This window comes from Diachasmimorpha longicaudata, chromosome 4 (genome assembly GCF_034640455.1).
Source record: "Diachasmimorpha longicaudata isolate KC_UGA_2023 chromosome 4, iyDiaLong2, whole genome shotgun sequence".
Taxonomy (NCBI): Eukaryota; Metazoa; Arthropoda; class Insecta; order Hymenoptera; family Braconidae; genus Diachasmimorpha; species Diachasmimorpha longicaudata.
Window position 1 is genome coordinate 11486302 of NC_087228.1, and position 17897 is coordinate 11504198.

The following is a 17897-nucleotide window of genomic DNA, read 5'->3' on the forward strand; positions in this document are numbered from 1 at the left end:
TAAATTGTTAAGGTAAAAGACGAGTAGTATTTGACTATTAATATATTTATATTTAAATTCCAAAATTTTGAATTAATATTTTTATTACATTTTTCATAGTATTACATTTATTTATAAAAAAATACATGACAATACTTGATGCACAGGTATTTTAATAACATTATTTTTCGAGCGAAAAGAGGTGATCAGCTATAGAATTATCATTTAACTTACTTTATATCAAGTATCTACATTGTTGTCATATTATCGTCATCGTAGAGACAAAGTGGTACATGAGCATCGTTATTACGAAATTCTCACTCTATGTGTTGTTTTAGTAACTGAAATTAAGGGATTCACATTCACTACTGTGATTTTTTCACAGCGCAATAATAATAATAATTTATTATTATTATTCGTCTAGTTATTCATTGGTATAGTTTGTATAATTTTTTATATTTATATTATTTTTTTTCTCTGCATTATTCATGCACTGGGTGCAGTAAATGTTTATTCACAGTAATAATAATCATGTAATTTAGATGTATTTTTTAAACATTAAAATTGATGAACCTCTTTGGTATTATTCTGTGGCATTGTAACACTTTTAGAATGGGGGAATGGGAACTCATCAATTTACAAGTCCAAAATCCTTCGTATTTTTACTTTTCTTCTTCACTGTATTTTATTATCATTATTATTATTATTTTCATTTTTTACATATAACAAGATAATTTTTATGCCACTCTTGATCTATCAAATTTTACAATTTTATTGTTACTCATGAAAAGAGTTTGAAGATTTGCATTAAATAAATTTTGACTTTTTTTTCGACTGAAAAACTATTTGCCCAATGCAGGGCTGTCTGAATCCATTGAGCATATAGCAATACGAGTGGCAATTTTTTTCGAATAAAAAATATCTTGCTAACGAGAGGAATAATGTCCTTGTCTTGTAATTTAACAGTCTTAAATAAGAGGATTCAAATTTTTACAATTACTAAAATTGTTTGAGGTTCTCATCTGAGCTTTATAAATTGAAATATATTTATATCATACAATATGACATAAATAGTCATAATTGTTGTAATTGTTCGCCGTTCTCGGTGAAAAATGAGCCCTCAGCAGAATTCGGTGGAATGGAATTTTCATCTTGTTCCGAAAGCAAGGGAATTGCTTGCTGATGATGATTATAATGACGATGATGAGTAGTATCTAAGGGCCTCAATGGATTATGAACACCGGGTATAAAAGTCAGGGGTATTGTGCCCGATGGAGTTGTTGGAGCCGATCTCGATAGCCAATACTTTGGTTTATTATTCCTTGCAGTCATCTGACCAAGAGGCATGTAAGTTTTACCTCCGCGTGTTCGCCGTAAGCGGCTACTGTTTATATACTCTCCAGGACTATAAAAATCTTGTATTGACGATTGAATTCCTCGAAAATTCAATGCTTGTGGACGATTTTGATAATTTATTCGATTAATTGAAGAGTCGTGGGGCGGCAATTGCTGAATTTTATCAAGTAGTTCACGTAATTCAATGGTGGGACTGGTAGCACGTGGGGGAGAACATGGTGATTGCGCTGCTAGACTCGATATGTCGGAAGTTGTTTGGTTATTAGCCAGTGAAACAAAGGATCCTCCATTGGGAAGATGTGCTCTCTCACACTCCATGGTTGATAATTCATCAATACTATTGTTACATGAATCGATTGAATAAGGAGGTGGAATAATAGTGTTGGCCTCGTTCACAACATTACACATAAAACTTGAACTCAGAGAATCAAGTGTACTTGTATGGGAGAGTGTACGAAAGTATCGCATTACAAAGCTTGAGCACGGTCCTTTCCCCATACTTTCATCTCCAAATCCAATAACGAGAGGATAGAGGTCTGGCTTTGATGTTACTTCATTGTACGGTGGCGGTAAAGTTTGAATTAATGAATTGCATGGACTGTAATGAGGTGGAGGAGGATAACAGGCAGTTGAATATCTTCTGTCAGATGATGCTATACTCTCAGTTGAACAAGTTATCATTATTTTTTGTCTTTTCCACAGCCAGCAACCATATACAGAGGCTAGTACTAGCCCTGCTATTATTACAGCCCTTGAAAAATAAATATTACACATTATTAATTAAGGGAAATTATACTTCATGATGTTTCGAGCGATACTAATTATCCTTCCATACCATAAATACCAGTAATTCCAAATTAGTAACGTAAACATGTCAATGAGTTGTTGTTTTGACACTGAATACGCCCTACAGCAGTCAATGGAACAGGACTCTTTTGATGGAGAGTAACTGAGTATTAATGAGGTATTCAAGTAAAAATGTTATTTTACCATTATATTAATTAATCATTCATAATAAGTATAATAAGTTTCAGTATCTAACTTACACGTGCTCTCCATTGCGTTATTCAACCGAAACCTTGAAAATGTACAAAAAGAGATGTAAATATTATTGTAGCTCTCGATATTTTTCTATATTTTCTATTTTTTATAGTACATGGTTTATATACCATGCATCAGCAAAAGTTAGAAACAAAGATAAATGGAAAAGAAAACAAGCAACTTACGCATGTAGAAAGAAATGTGGAGGTAGTGAAGGAACGTGTATTGATCGACTTTCATGTCAGAGATGCCAATCGAAACTAACTTGCGCCGATTGCACGCCAGTATCATCAGTTTTACTCTTTATTTTTCAATCAATAAATCAGTGAGAATAAAGAATGATAGGACAATAGTAGTAAAACATGTTTAATTTGCTCAAAACTGTCTCATTTTCAATTATTATATATGTATATATTGATTTTTATTTATCAATTGAATATTATAATGATAAATCCCGTTAATTATTGCTCTATATTTCACCAGCACATTGGATAAATGTAAAGAGAAGCCGTGAGATGCGGATCGCCTGCACCATTCACCAAACGAAAGGGATGAAAAAAGGACAAGGGATGTCAGATCTAATGCACACGGATAGCACAGCAGAGGTTTCCATATTCTATTGTGGATTCTGCGCATTATATGTTATTTGCATTAAAAAAATTGACAATAATCATATCATCTGTATTACACCTAATCAAAATTTAGGATTAAATAAATTGAAGGGTACAATCATTTACCGCCTCACTCGTGGTCTAAACACTTTTTAGTTTCACATCTCAATCATTATGTGTATTTTATTCATATACGCATAAACCGTTTATTCATCGGTCGCATTAAATAAAAATATGATGTCCAATGGATTTTTACCATGTGAATAATTTTCCCAATTATCATGCAGAATTTAATTGGAAATTGAAAAATTTGTGTTTGTTTATTCAATTTATTAATCAATATAAGCTGGTGAAATGCTGAATGGAAAATGAGATGTCTGCCTTTGAAGATAATGTTTTTATCTTGTATCTAGGGTGACATATATTATCTGAAATACATCATATGACTTTTGCTGCACGTGACTTTATTTACAGTTGTGATATTTTATGGAATTGCGAATACGTGCACTGAGTGATCATTTTGTGTGTACATCTATGACATAAAGTCGAGGTTATTGAAGATTAATTGAAGAACAAATCAAATAAATAATACGAAATATCAAGAGATGTGGAGTTATATGTGAATGAGAAATAAAATAGAAAAAAGAATCATATGCAGGTGCTTCGTGCACGTATGTCTACATACATATATGTAATATATACTCCATATATATTTATATATATGAATATATATCTTTGTGTTCGTCTTTTTATCGAATATTGTTTTACAAACAGTGAAAATAGTAGAAATGTGGGGCTAGTGAATGGGCGACTTTTCAACCTATGATGCCTTTGATCAATAGACTTTTTGTTCCAAGAAAAAATATTAAAACCACTGCAGATTGCAAATTACCAGTTGATATTAGTGCAGGAACTCGCATTCGGTGAGAGACCCTATATTATTATTTGTTCCCTTTATTATACAGAAAATCCATTACTGATGATGATTTTCAAGTTTCTCTCATCTTCTATAATATTATAATCATTACCAAATAATAGATTTCATTGAGCTAATAGATCATAACCTTTATTTAACTCGGGTAACAAGTGTTTAGGTATGTTCAATGATATTGTCTTTTTCATGGTTACCAGAAACACATTGAATTTTGGAGCAGATCAAATAAGAGTTCTCTTATTTCGTGAATGTGAACGGCGTGGTAGAAAGTTACTTTTCGATTCTCTTACTGCTGGAAAAAATAATGCATCAACTTCATCAACCTACCGCAGCACAAGCACTTCATGTTCCAGGAATGGAAATGGACTCCCACATGAAGTGAGTTTACTCAGTTTATCACATTTACAATTGTGAGTCAAAAATAATTGGTACTATTGGTACTGAATTATGCTGATTACAGTGCGACAAAGAAGTCTGCGATAACGTGAATTTATTGAGTGAAATGGTGTTTGGAACCGTGGCTATGACATACAGAGGGACTCTTTTCAAAATTCACACTTTGGAATATCCACGATGCATAATATGTACAAAAGTATTCCCCGCACCAGATCATATGATTCGCAGGAACAATGAGAAATTGACCGATGAAACTTTGGCAATATCGTTAGTTAATAATAATAGCAATAATAATAATAATAATAATAACACGAATAATAATAATAATAATAATAATAATAATAATAATAACAATAATAATAATTCAAGTAATGGAAATATGCGAAAGCTACTCTCTCGTGATAGCTCAGGCAATATATCAGGAAATAGCTTGAGGAAGAGTTCAACATGTTCAAGTACTTGCAGTGGTTGGGATCTCGATGTACCAAAATTTCCAGTATCACCTGCAATGAACAGTCATTCAGAAGGATCCCTAGAGTCAAATAGTAATAGTACATCATCATCGGGCTTTGGTAGTTATCCGAGTCTTCGTAGAAGATGGTTACGAGCGGTCTCAACATCTTTGAATCACTCTACAGATGTAAATTATGAAATGGATGAAATACTTGGGTTGCAAATTTATAGAGATAATAGCCCTTGCTTCAATACTGCAGCTACTAATACTATTAGTAATGGAAGTAATAATGCTGCTATTACTGTTATGACTAGTACGACTACTACAACAACAACAGCTACTACTGCTACAACTACGACTACCACTACTACCACTACTACTTCTACTACTACTATTACTACTACTACAACTATTACCACTACTACTACTACTACTACTAGTCAGATGCCACTATTGTGTCTTTCTACGTGCGATGATATTTATAATTCTGGTAGACGTCGGCACAAAACAAGATTGGGGCTCACGATAATCATTAAATTAACACCTGAACGAGAAAAAGAAATGGAGTTGAGGATTTTTGAGCATGCATCACAATTAGAGGCAATATTAGATAGACTTTGTCAGACGTGCATAACTAGCAATAAACAGAGAGGGCTCATTGAGCGATTACATCAAACCTCTTTTCGATGTACATGCTGGTTACTGCGCCTACTTGTTACTAGGAAATATGGTGATAATGATCTTTCAATATGGCACGAAATTATTCTCAACAAATCAATTTCAAATTATAAAAGAAGTACCATGCTCTGTAGGAACTTTCAACAAATGTGTCAGTTACTCAACATCTTAGATACTAAATCAACGAACTTTTTTCTCAGTACATTAATTACAGCTGTCTTGACCTATCATTTGGGATGGGTCAACAGCGTTGTATCATTAGAAGAAAAAAACTGGTTGGAGAATATGAAAAGAAAGTATCCGTGTAACCCACTGTGGATACAGTTAAGTGAGTTGTATGGTACTTTGGGAAGTCCATCAAAAAGAGTACATACAATTATAACTGGTGATGCAGATAAATTGCATTTGATCGATGCAATATTAAAATTTCTTTCCTACTTTATTCGCAGTGCCATTGTTAAAAGACATTATATTTATCGTAACACTTCGGGTGAAGATGTACTAGAAGCTATTGCTGTTATAAAAAAAAAGCAGAGTAAAGCATTCTCATCTGCTATTATTTCATCTTTTCGTCCACCAACATCAGCATTATCAACGACAGTGGCATCGGGCTTGGCTACCGCCTCGTCTTCTTCATCTTCATCATGTTTTTCTTCTGGTCATGAATATTCTACCGTCAATAACTTGAGAAATTCATCTACAGGACGTTCGAACACAAAAATAATAACTGAACCCAACGATAGAGTGGCCAAGTGCTCTTTAACGGAGAAAAAAGATGATTTTAACATTCCAAGATTAAAGAAAACTACAAGTTCAAGTAAAAATCTCAATCTAGAGAGCTCAAATTGTCTAAAATTGGAGGAGAAAGTTGCGTTGAAATTGGATTCATATCAAGATGATATAGAAAGTTTCGAAAAAGATGTGATTAATTCCAAAATCATTAAAATAGTCGGAGATAGTGAAAAAACTACGGCAAATGCGCCATTATTGACACTGGATGAATGTCAAAATAAATTGGACTCAAAAACAATGGAATCATTATTGCTTCCCAATCATTGTGATTCAAACAAGGAAGTGTGTTCAATTAATGTCACTGGTCCCAATGAAAGAGAAGTATACTTTTCCCAGATTGCGTATGAAAGTGATAAACAGAATCACGTTTTTTTCACTGTTGGTGATGAAAAACGGGCAATTAATGAAAAAGAGCCAATAGAGACAAATCGAAATTATAGTTGTCAATGTTCATTTGCATTTACACGCGTACCGAGTACCTCTGCTCAGTTGCCTGAAGGAGTTTTAAGAAAAATTCTTCAGAGAAATTTTCCCGAAACTTCGAAAAGTATTCAACGTCCTGGTACATCTCTGAGTAAAGATAGATCATTTGGTATTTCGTGTCCAAAGTGTAATGGCTCAACTGCAAATGGGAATTTTGAAAGCAGGAAACTGCTTTTGGAAACACCAACTAATGCAACTGAAGTTCTACGAACTTGCAGCGCATCAACTATCGGAATACGGACTGGGCGTAACTGTCGAACTGACTGTTCAACTGTCGATCAACTTTTGGAGGCCAATAGTTTCATTGAGTTGCCTATGCCAAGGTTATTATTATTATTATTATTATTATTATTATTATTGCTATTATTATTATTGATATTATTATTACTAGTATTAAATCTATATGCTTAATGAATAAATGAATATTGCATCAATATATTTATTTTCAGGGGTAAAGAGGATGACGATGATGATGATGATGATTTGATGAAAGGACAAAGTGAAATGAAGCCAACCGCAGGATACACAGATACTCTCTTGCAGAGAGCAGTCCTAAAATCAGATGGAGACATTTTTTATTCAGATGTCCATTATACCGCAGATCTTATTATCCAGGGTTTAATAAAGAAATCCAATCAAAGTGATAAACTGGATAAAGATATTAATGAAAAGAAAACAACGGATAGTGTTATAAATCCAACAATGGAAAGTCAATTATCAGAGTTAGTCAATGATATTGGCCTGTCCACTAAACATTCACTCTTTGATTATTCAATCTCGGAATCCCTCTGTATTGTGGCTGATATCGATAATTGTCAAGTTGGACTCATTTCTAATAAATTACCAATGTATAATTCATTATTACCAGTCGGCATGTCGAAATTAGTATCGGGAATGTTGGAGCCATTTGTTTATTTGTGGACGAAGGACAAATCACCGCTATATTGTTTTACCATCTTGGAATCTAAAATGCGAGAAATGTGGCTCCGGAGTGAAGCTCTAGCACAATTGATAATGACAATGGATATATGTAGTATCAATCTTGCTAATTTAACCAGTGTATTAGATATTGATGCTGCAGATGTACCACTTTTGTTGGCAGTTGCCGCGACACACTCTCCACAAATGTTCCAAAGAATTGGTTTTACCTATACTTGAGGAAACCGCAAAACAATCGAGGTATATAAGACGATACCAAATTACAAATGTCCATTTGACAAGCAATTCGAAGTTTTTCTTCATTAAAAGTTAATTTGTACAAATATAATACTATCATTAGTGACTTCATACCAAAAATAATCGACCCGATGCCGTCAATTAAGAATATAGCATTAAGTCCATATTTTTTTTACTCAATCATTAATAAAACATTGTAAAAATATAATAACCTATTTTTTATACTGCGCATTTTTCATTATTATCATTCAAATATGGAAATAAAAAAAAAAGAATGTTTCATTCGGTCGTTTTTAGATTTTATCTGCAGTCATTTTTTTTTGTTAAGACTACGTTCAATAGTTTGTGTAATTGGAAAAATTATGGAAATTTGCCCTCAATCCCATCGGTGAATATTGTGCTACAAGTTTTATACAATTATAATATGAATTATTTCTATATTGAATTTGTTTCGCAGTCGTCCAGTAGATTATCATCGCCCTTCTGTAATTCTGTTGAAAAAGACCATTTGTGTATGTTGATTGGATTTTTGTTCCCCACATATACCTACAATTTGATAGATGACAATTAATATAAGTAAATAAAATGTATAGGTGGATCACCGTGAAAATTGTAAATGTTGCTGTTGTTGTGATGGTCAATCGAAATTGTTCAAATATATCCAGCCAGATGTACCCAAATCTTTCGCTCCGATACGTGTACATAAAAATTATTGTGATGATAAATTTGTTTTAATCCAATTGGAATTAATGTAATAGATTTTCTCCAACAATAATATTTAGACCTACTGGAGAACCCCCGATCCAATTGAAAGATACACAACGTATAACCGGTCATATTGGCATAAAGAACCAACGTTTTCCAGAGTAAAACCTTTTAAACACAAAGCTTCACTCACTGTTGGCGACGGATCCATTGCCGACGAAACAACTCACAAAGTATAACTTTTCACACCTACTTTCTAGCTATTGTGCATTTGTATTAACTTGGATTTTTTTTTCATTGATATTTTAGGTGAGTTATTTGGGAAATTGGTACTTGGATCAACCAAAAGTTCACCCAATAAGATGCGATAAACAATGGTTAGGGAGAGGACCAATGCTAAATATGACAACAAACAAATGCGATTACACTTGGAAATTGGTACCAAAACCAAAGGCTGTGAAGAATCGGCCGAATTTATGCTGTCCAACTACTAAACTATCGAGTAATGTATAAATATAATATAAAAGTGTCCTAAATAATACTCCGTCAAAAGGAATAATAATTCATCAATTATGAAGGTGATACCACTTACAATTTGAGTTATTATAAATCTGATGGTCGAACTCCTATTACTTCTTTCAAACCCATCAGTAAATATATGAAAGGGATTGTACCGGTTGACGATTGTACGACATATAAACTTAGCTATTGGCCAAATGAATTACCATCAACTAAAGTAAGAATAAATTTATATCTTAAACCATTGTTGCGTAAATATATCATTATAATTTTCCATTTCTATAGAATAACAGCCCATGGAAAAAGTATATTAAATACCATTCGCCACGCACGAAATTGGATGATTATACTACTTATCGTCTCAGTTATCTGCCCAATAAACAATCAATACGTAAGCCCTTTATTATGAGACCCTCGAAAAATATATTGAATGCCGATTATTACTCTGATGATAAAACAACATATAATCTGAGTTATCATGGATGTGGATGTGCTAGACGGTTGCCCATCACACCGTTATCATCTACTCAATTATCCGCGTGTCCCCTGTCCCACGACACAATTCACAGGGTACAATTTTAGTTTCATATTTTTTCTATCATATTTTTTTCCATATGAATTATTAATTCCAAAATTAAAAAAAAATCATTGTGTCAAATTCAGTTGAGCTATTTGGGAAATTGGGGTGTAATACCTGAAAACTGTGTGTTGCCGTGTTCAAAAACCTGGGCAGGTAAAGGGCCAATACAAAACTTGACAACTCAAAAATACGATTTTACTTGGAAATGCGGTATTCCTGTTCTGGCTTTTCCTCCCAAGGATAATTTGGAAACATCTCATCAGCCACTCGGAGGTGAGTTATTAATTATACATACATAGGTGCACTCATTTTTTCATTTTTTATTCACTCATACCAGGTTGTACGATTCAAAGATTATCCTATTTTGGTCATGATTTGAAACATCTTTCACGACTTAAGTCATTCAAACCTCGTCGAACGTGGCAATCATTCGATAATCCAATGGAAAATGAGACGACCATGAGCCTAAGTTATCAACCTGTCGACCAATCCTCAATCCGTCGTACAAAAACATGTACTGCCAAATCATTGTGCGAAAAGCCATTGTTACTTGCTTCGGACAATACTACCTATAATTTAAGGTATCAATGTATTTCTAATTTATTTTTAATTTATATAAAACCATTCTATTAATTCATCCTGAATATTTATTATAGCTATCTGGCCCCCGGAAAAGTTGAAAAATTGGTGGAACACGATTGAATTTTTCCATTCCAATCTATGTAAACATCTTCATAAACTCCTGGTTTCAGTATATATTTTACTAGCTTAGTTTTTTCAGTTTATTTCAATTTTAGAGACTAAATCGCTCCGCATATGTCTGACATAATAAAGACAATCGGTTCTTAACTACTTATATTTGAGATGAAGAGGAAAGTTCCAGACAAGAGGTCATTAATACGCACACCAGCCTCTGGATTTTATGCATCTGCAATCACGAAGGCCATGTGAAAGTAACATTTCCTTCTTCTTCTACTGCTGCTCAGATGTTCTTACATACAAATATATATATATATATATGTATATAGATATATTTCTACGACATCTTACGAAATAGTGCATCGTGTACTCTTGATGATGATACAATAACACGAGGCGTTGAAAATTTCTACTTCTATCAAATGTCGCCAAGGCAACATGATGATAAAGGCAAAGATATATACATATATATATATATATTATTATATTTTTTTTTTATTTACTGTACCGAAAAAGAAGAAAAGGAAAACTATCAATATTCATTCAATGTGAAGAATTTACCATAATTACTATTATGCCCATCATTAGCTGTACTTTAATCGCCGAAAAACATTGAGCTCATAGATATTTACGCGTATAATTCATGAGCTTCTCATGAGGGAGGTGGTAAAGTGAGAGTCCGTATAAAAGCTGATTTCTTTCCTCTGGCAGGACACAGAGTACTTTGTGTTACTTGAGTGATTATACTGCAATAAGAGATAAAATAATTTCATACTTATATAGTCCGCAGGAATCTGCTACACACCTTTTACTTTTTTAGTGAATAACAACTTTCTTCTCAAGGAGTTAAATATGAAATTTTTGGTAAGTCATACAATTTATATGATTTTTCTGTTGATAAATTTCCTTCTAATTATATTAGTTTTATGGATAATATTGTAATTTAACGTGGTGGATCTACATTCTATATACTGTATTCATTTTCAGTTATGTAATTTAGTTGAAATATGCAAAAGTAAGAAGTCACAATCACCATGAGAAAGTTGTCTCGTATGCAAAGTAGAATCATTTCAATGAATTAAAAGAGAGAAGCACAAAAAACATGAAAAATAGGGAATGAATTTGATTTTCAATGATGATAGTGTGAAGACCTATTGGTTAACAGGTCAAGAGTTAAATGACCCGACCTGGCATTTTACTTTTCACTTTCACTCATCTCCGGTGTGATCTCCTCTCTACCCCACTATGCTCTCAATAGTCTATCAACAAGTCGCGTCAGTAAATTAACTTGAATCCAAAATTTTTATTACTGAAATAATAAGGACAATATCAGTAATAATAAATATTAGATGAAGCGGATACAATATATTATACGACATTTCAGGTATTAGCCATGTTTATTGGTACAGTATTTGGCCAAAATTACCATCCAGGCCGACAACAGCACTCATCACAATCGCCGACACCAGGACAGTATCAAGAAGAGCATCAAAGATCAGTAAATAATGACAGACAATTCAGTACTACTACATATGTTCCAATTTTGCAATGGAATAAAGAACAGGAACACGACGGAACATATAGAACTAGGTAGAGTTTGTATTGAATTCAATTGAGCAGTCTGACTCGTACGCTATTTGTTCGTCTAGTTTTGTTCAGTTTACTTTATTTGTTTCAGTTATGAGACTGGCAATAACATTGTTGCAGAAGAGAGTGGCTATGTGAAAACTATTGGCGAAGGGGATAATAAGGCTGAAGCTCTGGTTCAACAGGGTAGCTACTCATATACCAGTCCCGAGGGCCAAATTATAACTATTCACTATACAGCGGATGAAACTGGATTCCACGCTACCGGCGATCATATTCCTACTCCGCCACCAGTTAGCGAGGAAATTCAGAAAGGTCTTGATCTCATTTATGCTGGTATACGTCAACAAGAGGTAAATATAATGTGAAGATGCTTGTCTTTCCTTCCCCTATTATTTATCATTTTGTTTTTTTTTCTCTTTTCTAGGAAACTGCTGCACGGGAAGCAGCACAAAAAGCTCAACAACCTTTCAATCAGCAGATTGATAGACAGCAGGATAATAAAAATTATCGTTTATAAATTTTATCACTCCTCAAAGGAAAAAAATCATTTTGAAATACTCAAGTATCGTTGGATAATCATAGACAGTTTATGAATTATTTATCAAATAATATATTATACTAGGAAACGTTGGAGAATGGCTTTCAATATATTTTTTTTTCTTCACTCCTCTGAAACAACATCACATGATGGAACATAACGCAATCAATAATCATGTTTATGTAATTACTGATTTGATGGAATACAGATGAATTTTATTGAATTAATAGCGTTTTTTTATTACAACTTTTGACTGTAAATATTCATATCAATAACGATTGACATTATTTTATTAATAAATACTCTTATTTTTCTTTTTAAGGGTTATTATAATAAATTATCTTATTATATTCATAATAAGGCCATTATTTTTTTTCTTTATCAATGACATTTTCGAGCTCAATATTATTTTTCTAAGTTGGCCAAATTAATGAATAAATAAAAAATTTAACATATAAATTTGAATATATCAATCATTATTTCATGTAATCACATAAGGGAAGAGGTAGAAAATATATAGTAGATGTCAAGGAGTTATATTATAGAGTGATGCTGAATAACGTTTGCCTTGAGGCCAAAATACATTTCTTTTCAAATATTTTTCTGAATTGTACTATAATGTTCTATTTTATTAAAAATATGACAATGTATTGTGACCATCGAGGCAAGGAATGTAAGCTCGGTAAAAAACAAACTTGTTTTTATGCCTATTATTATCTAAATTAAAGAATAGACAGCCTCTTATGCATGGATTTGTTAATGGTTGGTGAATCTGATTCTGTAAATGCCCGACAGATGAATTCGAGTAAACTAGGGCCGTGTGTCATAAATGTATATTCTCCAGAAAAAAAAAAATTATAAGTTGTATTATTTCTTCTTCACATGTCATTGTATAACTGGTATGTTGACAATAAATATCTCACTTTATTTTTCTCTTTTGGGGTAAGAGCGTAGCAATAAGCATAGAAATAATAATAACAATATTAATAATGAGTAAAATTATATATTCCATTCAATATCAATGGCGATGGAAAATCTTACACACCCCAGAGACTAGCACTGATATATATTATTACTACTTTAATATGGGGACCGGATCAAAAGGGGTCCCTGTGAGGCCAACATAACGGTTGTTTTTTTTATGAAGAAAACCATTACTGCCATCAGTTTTGTAATAAATGACTCTCCGGATACCAAATGGATCTATGTAACCAAAGGATCCGACTCTATTATTCAATTTTTCTTCCTCCTCGTGATATTGCTTCTTCAAATAGTATTGAAATCCATCGGAAAGTGTGTGAGTTCCATCATACTGAGGGAATTCCTCGCCAGTCTGTATTTGGCTGCTCTTTTCTGTCAGGATGCTAGTATTCTTATTATTATCATTATTATTATTGAATTGATTTACCCTTTCCTGGTGGGTATCGGTAGTACGAGTGTTTGCCTTTTCTTTTGATCTGCTAGTTATGGCAATGGGTTGGTTAAAGATATTTCTATAATTGCTCAGAGGTGGTTTCATCCCCAGCGAAGGCTCTGGTAATTGAGAATAAGTATAATGTGGATTGTCATGAATATATGCTCGAGACATTTGGGATGGATTATAATTTTTTGAGGGCTGACTCCACGCATTGGACTTTTTGTCAGCCATAATTGGTGACAGAACTGTCATCGGTTGTACACTCCCTGGATATCGCTTAGTCGGTTTTATTGCTATATTCCCTTCGATGCTATTATCGGACATTTCTGCATAAGAAGCTTGCCTGTAAAGTACGTAATATAAATTTTTCCCTTTATTTTTATTCTTCCAATTTTTCATTAGTAATAGAAATGAAATTGATCACCTAAAGGGATTAACAGGTCTCCGACGTGATTGTACTAAAATTCCAGTTTGTGTCGGAAAGCGCTGACTGATTGCTACGGCATCGCCAATGGGCTCATTTTTACCAACAAAAATTTTTTTAGATCTGTAAACAACGAAAAAGATCATTTTTTTGTGGCTTAATGACACTAACAGTACATATTATGAGAGTGCATACTACTATCTATCACCGACCTGAGTATTCTGTATCCATTACCATCGGCAATATAATCTTTAATTCTTAAGAAGCCTAGAGGATCTAGCCATCCTTCTGTGCCAATAACAGTGCCATCCTCGAGTCTCTTTTCCTTTCTGAATTGCCCATTCAGAGTTTGAAACCTGAAATATCTCTCGGGGCCCTCATCAGTTTGAATGTGGTACTGAGTGTGAGGATTAAAATTCCAACCATTGGTTTCTACCTCTATTTCATCTCGTGTCGCATAAACAACTGCAATCTAAAAGACAAAAAGAAATTCAATATTATATTGAGTTAATCAAATGATTACTTAATCATTCCTCAGGGACATATACTGCTTGAATTCATTATTTAAGTAGTTGATGGGCGAGTCCAAGGATCTTCGCCTTTGTGTATTGTATGAATTATTATTCATTTAGATCAAGTACATCATCCAAGTCAATCAATATTCGACGATTAAAAAACATAGTGGGTGCACAGCCTGTAAATATTAACGGAAAATTCAAGCAGCTGAACTATGGCATATGTCTGATATATTGTCACCTGAATATGTACTGAATATGTACAGAATAATGTACCGAGATAAAATTTTTCGGCAGTTACTAAATTGCCTAATACAGTGACTGGTTTGTTAGCTTTTATTACCACTTGGTCAGAGCGACCGATTGGCGTGGGTTTGAGAAAGTCTTATACAGCGGCTGAAATATCCATATAAAGAAATCTCCATACGGCTGGTGGTCAGCTTTCATATAGAGTTAGCAGTTGTCAAGTATGAATATCCTCTAATAGAAATTAGGAACCAAATTTAAATTGATTTAAAACTTATGGCAATTTATTCCAATCAAGTGCATGAAATGATTGTATTTGACTATACATTGTTTGAATTTACAGAAAATAAATTAAATTATATAGCTTTTGATAATAGCAGACTATATAATAATTGCCTCATTTCACGGCTGGAAGCACATTGGAAGTGGAGAGTCATGTTCACCAGTGACTAACATCACTGTGTCTATCAGGCCAAAACATGAGAGGTCTTCACTTTCACAGATAGGAACGGAAGGTAAGTTTCTATTTTAAAACATAATTATAAGCAATGCTTACTGAACGAAGATAGTCAAATAATAATAACCACCATTGTAAATCATACCATAGCCTTTGCTAATACATTTAATTGCAAGGTGACACATTTGTCCCACATCATATCCAGCATCATCTCAAATCACATAATTATATTATTCGCAGTAAAGAAATGAGGAATAACTATGATATTGTAAAATCCGGTATCAAATTAATTACCACGATAAATCAACATGTCATCGTGCAAGGAAAAATTTTTGTTTATATACTCTTGATTGGACTGAGTCTGAGTCAGCACATGGCCAGAAACAATACACGGGAACATGTATATATGGTTATAGATACTCGTTACACCCACTCACGGAGAATTGCTGTGGCAAAATCCACAATAACCGTAATTGGAAGTGAACAACCCGTTTTAAATTGGTGATTGTGTGGGATTTTCATTGGTCTGTGTGTTTCTCCTCAATTTTTACTCACTACAATTTATGTTTCCAGCAATAATTTAACAAATGTTAAAATAACACCAGGAAAGCAATAATTATGAAAAATAAACACAGTGTGATAGTCAGTGTCGAGGCCAGTCATTGGTTTCCTTTTTTTGGGTAAAAAAAACGCTATCATATATTTGTTTATAAATTTGGGAAAATCAAAGAAAGCAGTGAAAGTGATTTTCCAAGATGTTATATTCATATATTCTCAAGTATTATAAATTTACGAAGGTTACATAGACTGTGAAAATAATTGTGAGAGCCAATGCCAATAGTGTTACGTCTACGTCGAACTTGACTTATTACATAAATATAAAGCAGGGAACTAGAATGTAAGTTGTAGAAAACTCGTTTTCTCAAGTAAAATTTTAATTTTACCCCATTCTTTGGAATTTCATCACTTCTAATGAATTAATTATTAAAACTTGAAATCAATTTTACCAATTATATAAATATCCACTAGTCATATATTTTTCAGCTATTTTTATAATTCGATAATCCATCATATTTACAATAATATTTAAAAGCTTCATCAAAAGAACGAATTTGATGAAAAGTTTGAAAGTCTAGTTGAAAAATCATGTAAGAAAAAAATATATACAGGCATACATGTAATTCTTACCATAATAGTGTTTAAAATCAGTATTATCCAAATGGTAGTCATTTTTTTTTTTTTAATCACATACAAACCAATTTCTCCGATTGGTATTATAATAATGTCATTGTCGTGTATGAATAACTGAGTATAACGTCTCGTCGAAATTTCTTATGAATATTTCTCCATTTTTTCTTCCTATTGATTATTTCTTGATAGCCGTATTGCGGTATATAATTTTAATTTAAAAATAAATACAGAATCGGCTTAAAGAGCTCTCAATACTTGGTCAGTCACAACACTTGTACCGCTGAGAATTAACGAGAAAACACTGAGGTGAGTCTGGCGCGACGTTTCCTCGCTATCACACTTGGATTATGAATAGTGTAACAACACACGCTCTTTCCCTCTACTTTTACGCCAACCCGCCCAAACGTACTCGATCTGCTTTTCTGCGAATGCAGGGGGGAGATATCATGCTATAAAAGTACGTGGTATCCTTTGAAAGAAAACTTGAGAGTCTTCCAACACAGAGGAATCGAATTCGTAATACGGCATTCATTGTTTTGTTTTATCTTCTTGTAGACAATGCTTTTCTTCTTACATGCTCTTCTCTCTCCTGGCCCCTCTCATCCTTCCTTTACCACCCATTTTTCATTGTTTCCATTTAATTCATTATGACAGTACAGTCATTGCAATATCCCCATTTTTCACCAGTTGCAGCTTTCGGAATGATAATCAATAATTTTACAATATTTAGAGATGAGCAAATATTTGTATGAGCACCACAATTTTCCATCTTGTTGGCACTAGGGAAGAGTCGAATAACTTTCACTTCTACGAACTCATTCAGAAGAGACTGCAGAATACCGAGGCTTTATCATAGTGATATTGGGGTAAAATGAATTTGTATTCGTTGTATTATTCTTTCCTGGTAATATTATGTCAACTAATGTACGGTATGTATTTTCAGCGAGTAAAGATAATAATCTGCACTCATATGGGAAAAAAATACTTTTCTGATAATCTACTGATGCTAGTCATTTATTTATATATTGATATCTTCATTATAATAAAAATATTGCAAATTACTAATAGTAAGGTTATTTTAGATGGTTATAGTGATGATATTCAATATAAAAAAAA

The 17897-nt window shown here is 33.1% G+C and overlaps 5 protein-coding genes across 11 annotated transcripts; 3 read left to right on the forward strand and 2 right to left on the reverse strand.

Moving 5' to 3' along the window:
• Positions 1–65: 65 nt before the first annotated feature.
• LOC135161504 (uncharacterized) lies at positions 66–3346 on the reverse strand. 2 transcript variants are annotated; one of them, XM_064119146.1, is made up of 4 exons: positions 2562–3346; positions 2382–2413; positions 2171–2267; positions 66–2086 (listed from the first exon to the last, which is right to left on the reverse strand). In XM_064119146.1, exons 3-4 carry the CDS (start codon positions 2206–2208, stop codon positions 1054–1056), a joined length of 1071 nt encoding a protein of 356 aa, XP_063975216.1. In that variant the 5' UTR covers positions 2209–2267; positions 2382–2413; positions 2562–3346; the 3' UTR covers positions 66–1053. The 2 variants fall into 2 exon arrangements, with proteins under 2 accessions (XP_063975216.1, XP_063975215.1); XM_064119145.1 differs by having other exon boundaries at positions 2171–2284.
• An 80-nt stretch (positions 3347–3426) lies between these two features.
• LOC135161509 (serine-rich adhesin for platelets-like) lies at positions 3427–8627 on the forward strand. Its single transcript, XM_064119157.1, has 5 exons — positions 3427–3910; positions 4119–4299; positions 4382–4584; positions 4666–7047; positions 7174–8627. The coding sequence occupies exons 1-5, from the start codon at positions 3810–3812 to the stop codon at positions 7880–7882; spliced, it is 3576 nt and encodes a 1191-aa protein (XP_063975227.1). The 5' UTR covers positions 3427–3809; the 3' UTR covers positions 7883–8627.
• On the forward strand, positions 8155–10803 carry LOC135161500 (uncharacterized). Of its 5 annotated transcripts, XM_064119137.1 has the most exons (11): positions 8155–8288; positions 8358–8412; positions 8494–8598; positions 8683–8838; positions 8915–9107; positions 9184–9341; positions 9410–9694; positions 9788–9977; positions 10042–10285; positions 10361–10426; positions 10502–10803. In XM_064119137.1, the coding sequence occupies exons 1-10, from the start codon at positions 8155–8157 to the stop codon at positions 10404–10406; spliced, it is 1566 nt and encodes a 521-aa protein (XP_063975207.1). In that variant the 3' UTR covers positions 10407–10426; positions 10502–10803. The 5 variants fall into 5 exon arrangements, 4 of the variants coding, with proteins under 4 accessions (XP_063975207.1, XP_063975206.1, XP_063975205.1 ...); XR_010298781.1 differs by having other exon boundaries at positions 10042–10426; XM_064119136.1 differs by having other exon boundaries at positions 10361–10803.
• Positions 10804–11129: 326 nt separating this feature from the next.
• Positions 11130–12754, forward strand: LOC135161507 (endocuticle structural glycoprotein SgAbd-2). The gene is made up of 4 exons (XM_064119155.1): positions 11130–11267; positions 11788–11993; positions 12082–12343; positions 12418–12754. Exons 1-4 carry the CDS (start codon positions 11256–11258, stop codon positions 12508–12510), a joined length of 573 nt encoding a protein of 190 aa, XP_063975225.1. The 5' UTR covers positions 11130–11255; the 3' UTR covers positions 12511–12754.
• LOC135161503 (uncharacterized) lies at positions 11853–17779 on the reverse strand. 2 transcript variants are annotated; one of them, XM_064119144.1, is made up of 4 exons: positions 16779–17779; positions 14585–14844; positions 14373–14495; positions 11853–14291 (listed from the first exon to the last, which is right to left on the reverse strand). In XM_064119144.1, the coding sequence occupies exons 1-4, from the start codon at positions 16818–16820 to the stop codon at positions 13607–13609; spliced, it is 1110 nt and encodes a 369-aa protein (XP_063975214.1). In that variant the 5' UTR covers positions 16821–17779; the 3' UTR covers positions 11853–13606. The 2 variants fall into 2 exon arrangements, with proteins under 2 accessions (XP_063975214.1, XP_063975213.1); XM_064119143.1 differs by lacking the exon at positions 16779–17779 and adding an exon at positions 15736–15814.
• Between the last annotated feature and the right edge of the window lie 118 nt (positions 17780–17897).

Coding starts and splice junctions, on each gene's coding strand:
- LOC135161509 (XM_064119157.1), top strand. CDS start 3,810: ATGATGCCTTTGATCAATAGACTTTTTGTTCCAAGAAAAAATATTAAA. Junction 4,300..4,381: donor GAAATGGACTCCCACATGAA/GTGAGTTTACTC, acceptor TGCTGATTACAG/TGCGACAAAGAAGTCTGCGA. Junction 4,585..4,665: donor GATGAAACTTTGGCAATATC/GTTAGTTAATAA, acceptor TAATAATAATAA/TAACAATAATAATAATTCAA.
- LOC135161507 (XM_064119155.1), top strand. Junction 11,994..12,081: donor GACGGAACATATAGAACTAG/GTAGAGTTTGTA, acceptor TATTTGTTTCAG/TTATGAGACTGGCAATAACA. Junction 12,344..12,417: donor CTGGTATACGTCAACAAGAG/GTAAATATAATG, acceptor TCTCTTTTCTAG/GAAACTGCTGCACGGGAAGC.
- LOC135161504 (XM_064119146.1), bottom strand. CDS start 2,208: ATGTTTACGTTACTAATTTGGAATTACTGGTATTTATG. Junction 2,087..2,170: donor TGGAATTACTGGTATTTATG/GTATGGAAGGAT, acceptor TTATTTTTCAAG/GGCTGTAATAATAGCAGGGC.
- LOC135161500 (XM_064119135.1), top strand. CDS start 8,155: ATGGAAATAAAAAAAAAAGAATGTTTCATTCGGTCGTTTTTAGATTTT. Junction 9,108..9,183: donor TCCAACTACTAAACTATCGA/GTAATGTATAAA, acceptor TCAATTATGAAG/GTGATACCACTTACAATTTG. Junction 9,695..9,787: donor CCCACGACACAATTCACAGG/GTACAATTTTAG, acceptor TGTCAAATTCAG/TTGAGCTATTTGGGAAATTG.
- LOC135161503 (XM_064119143.1), bottom strand. CDS start 15,801: ATGATGCTGGATATGATGTGGGACAAATGTGTCACCTTGCAATTAAAT. Junction 14,845..15,735: donor ATGTATTAGCAAAGGCTATG/GTATGATTTACA, acceptor TTTGTCTTTTAG/ATTGCAGTTGTTTATGCGAC. Junction 14,292..14,372: donor AGACCTGTTAATCCCTTTAG/GTGATCAATTTC, acceptor CGTACTTTACAG/GCAAGCTTCTTATGCAGAAA.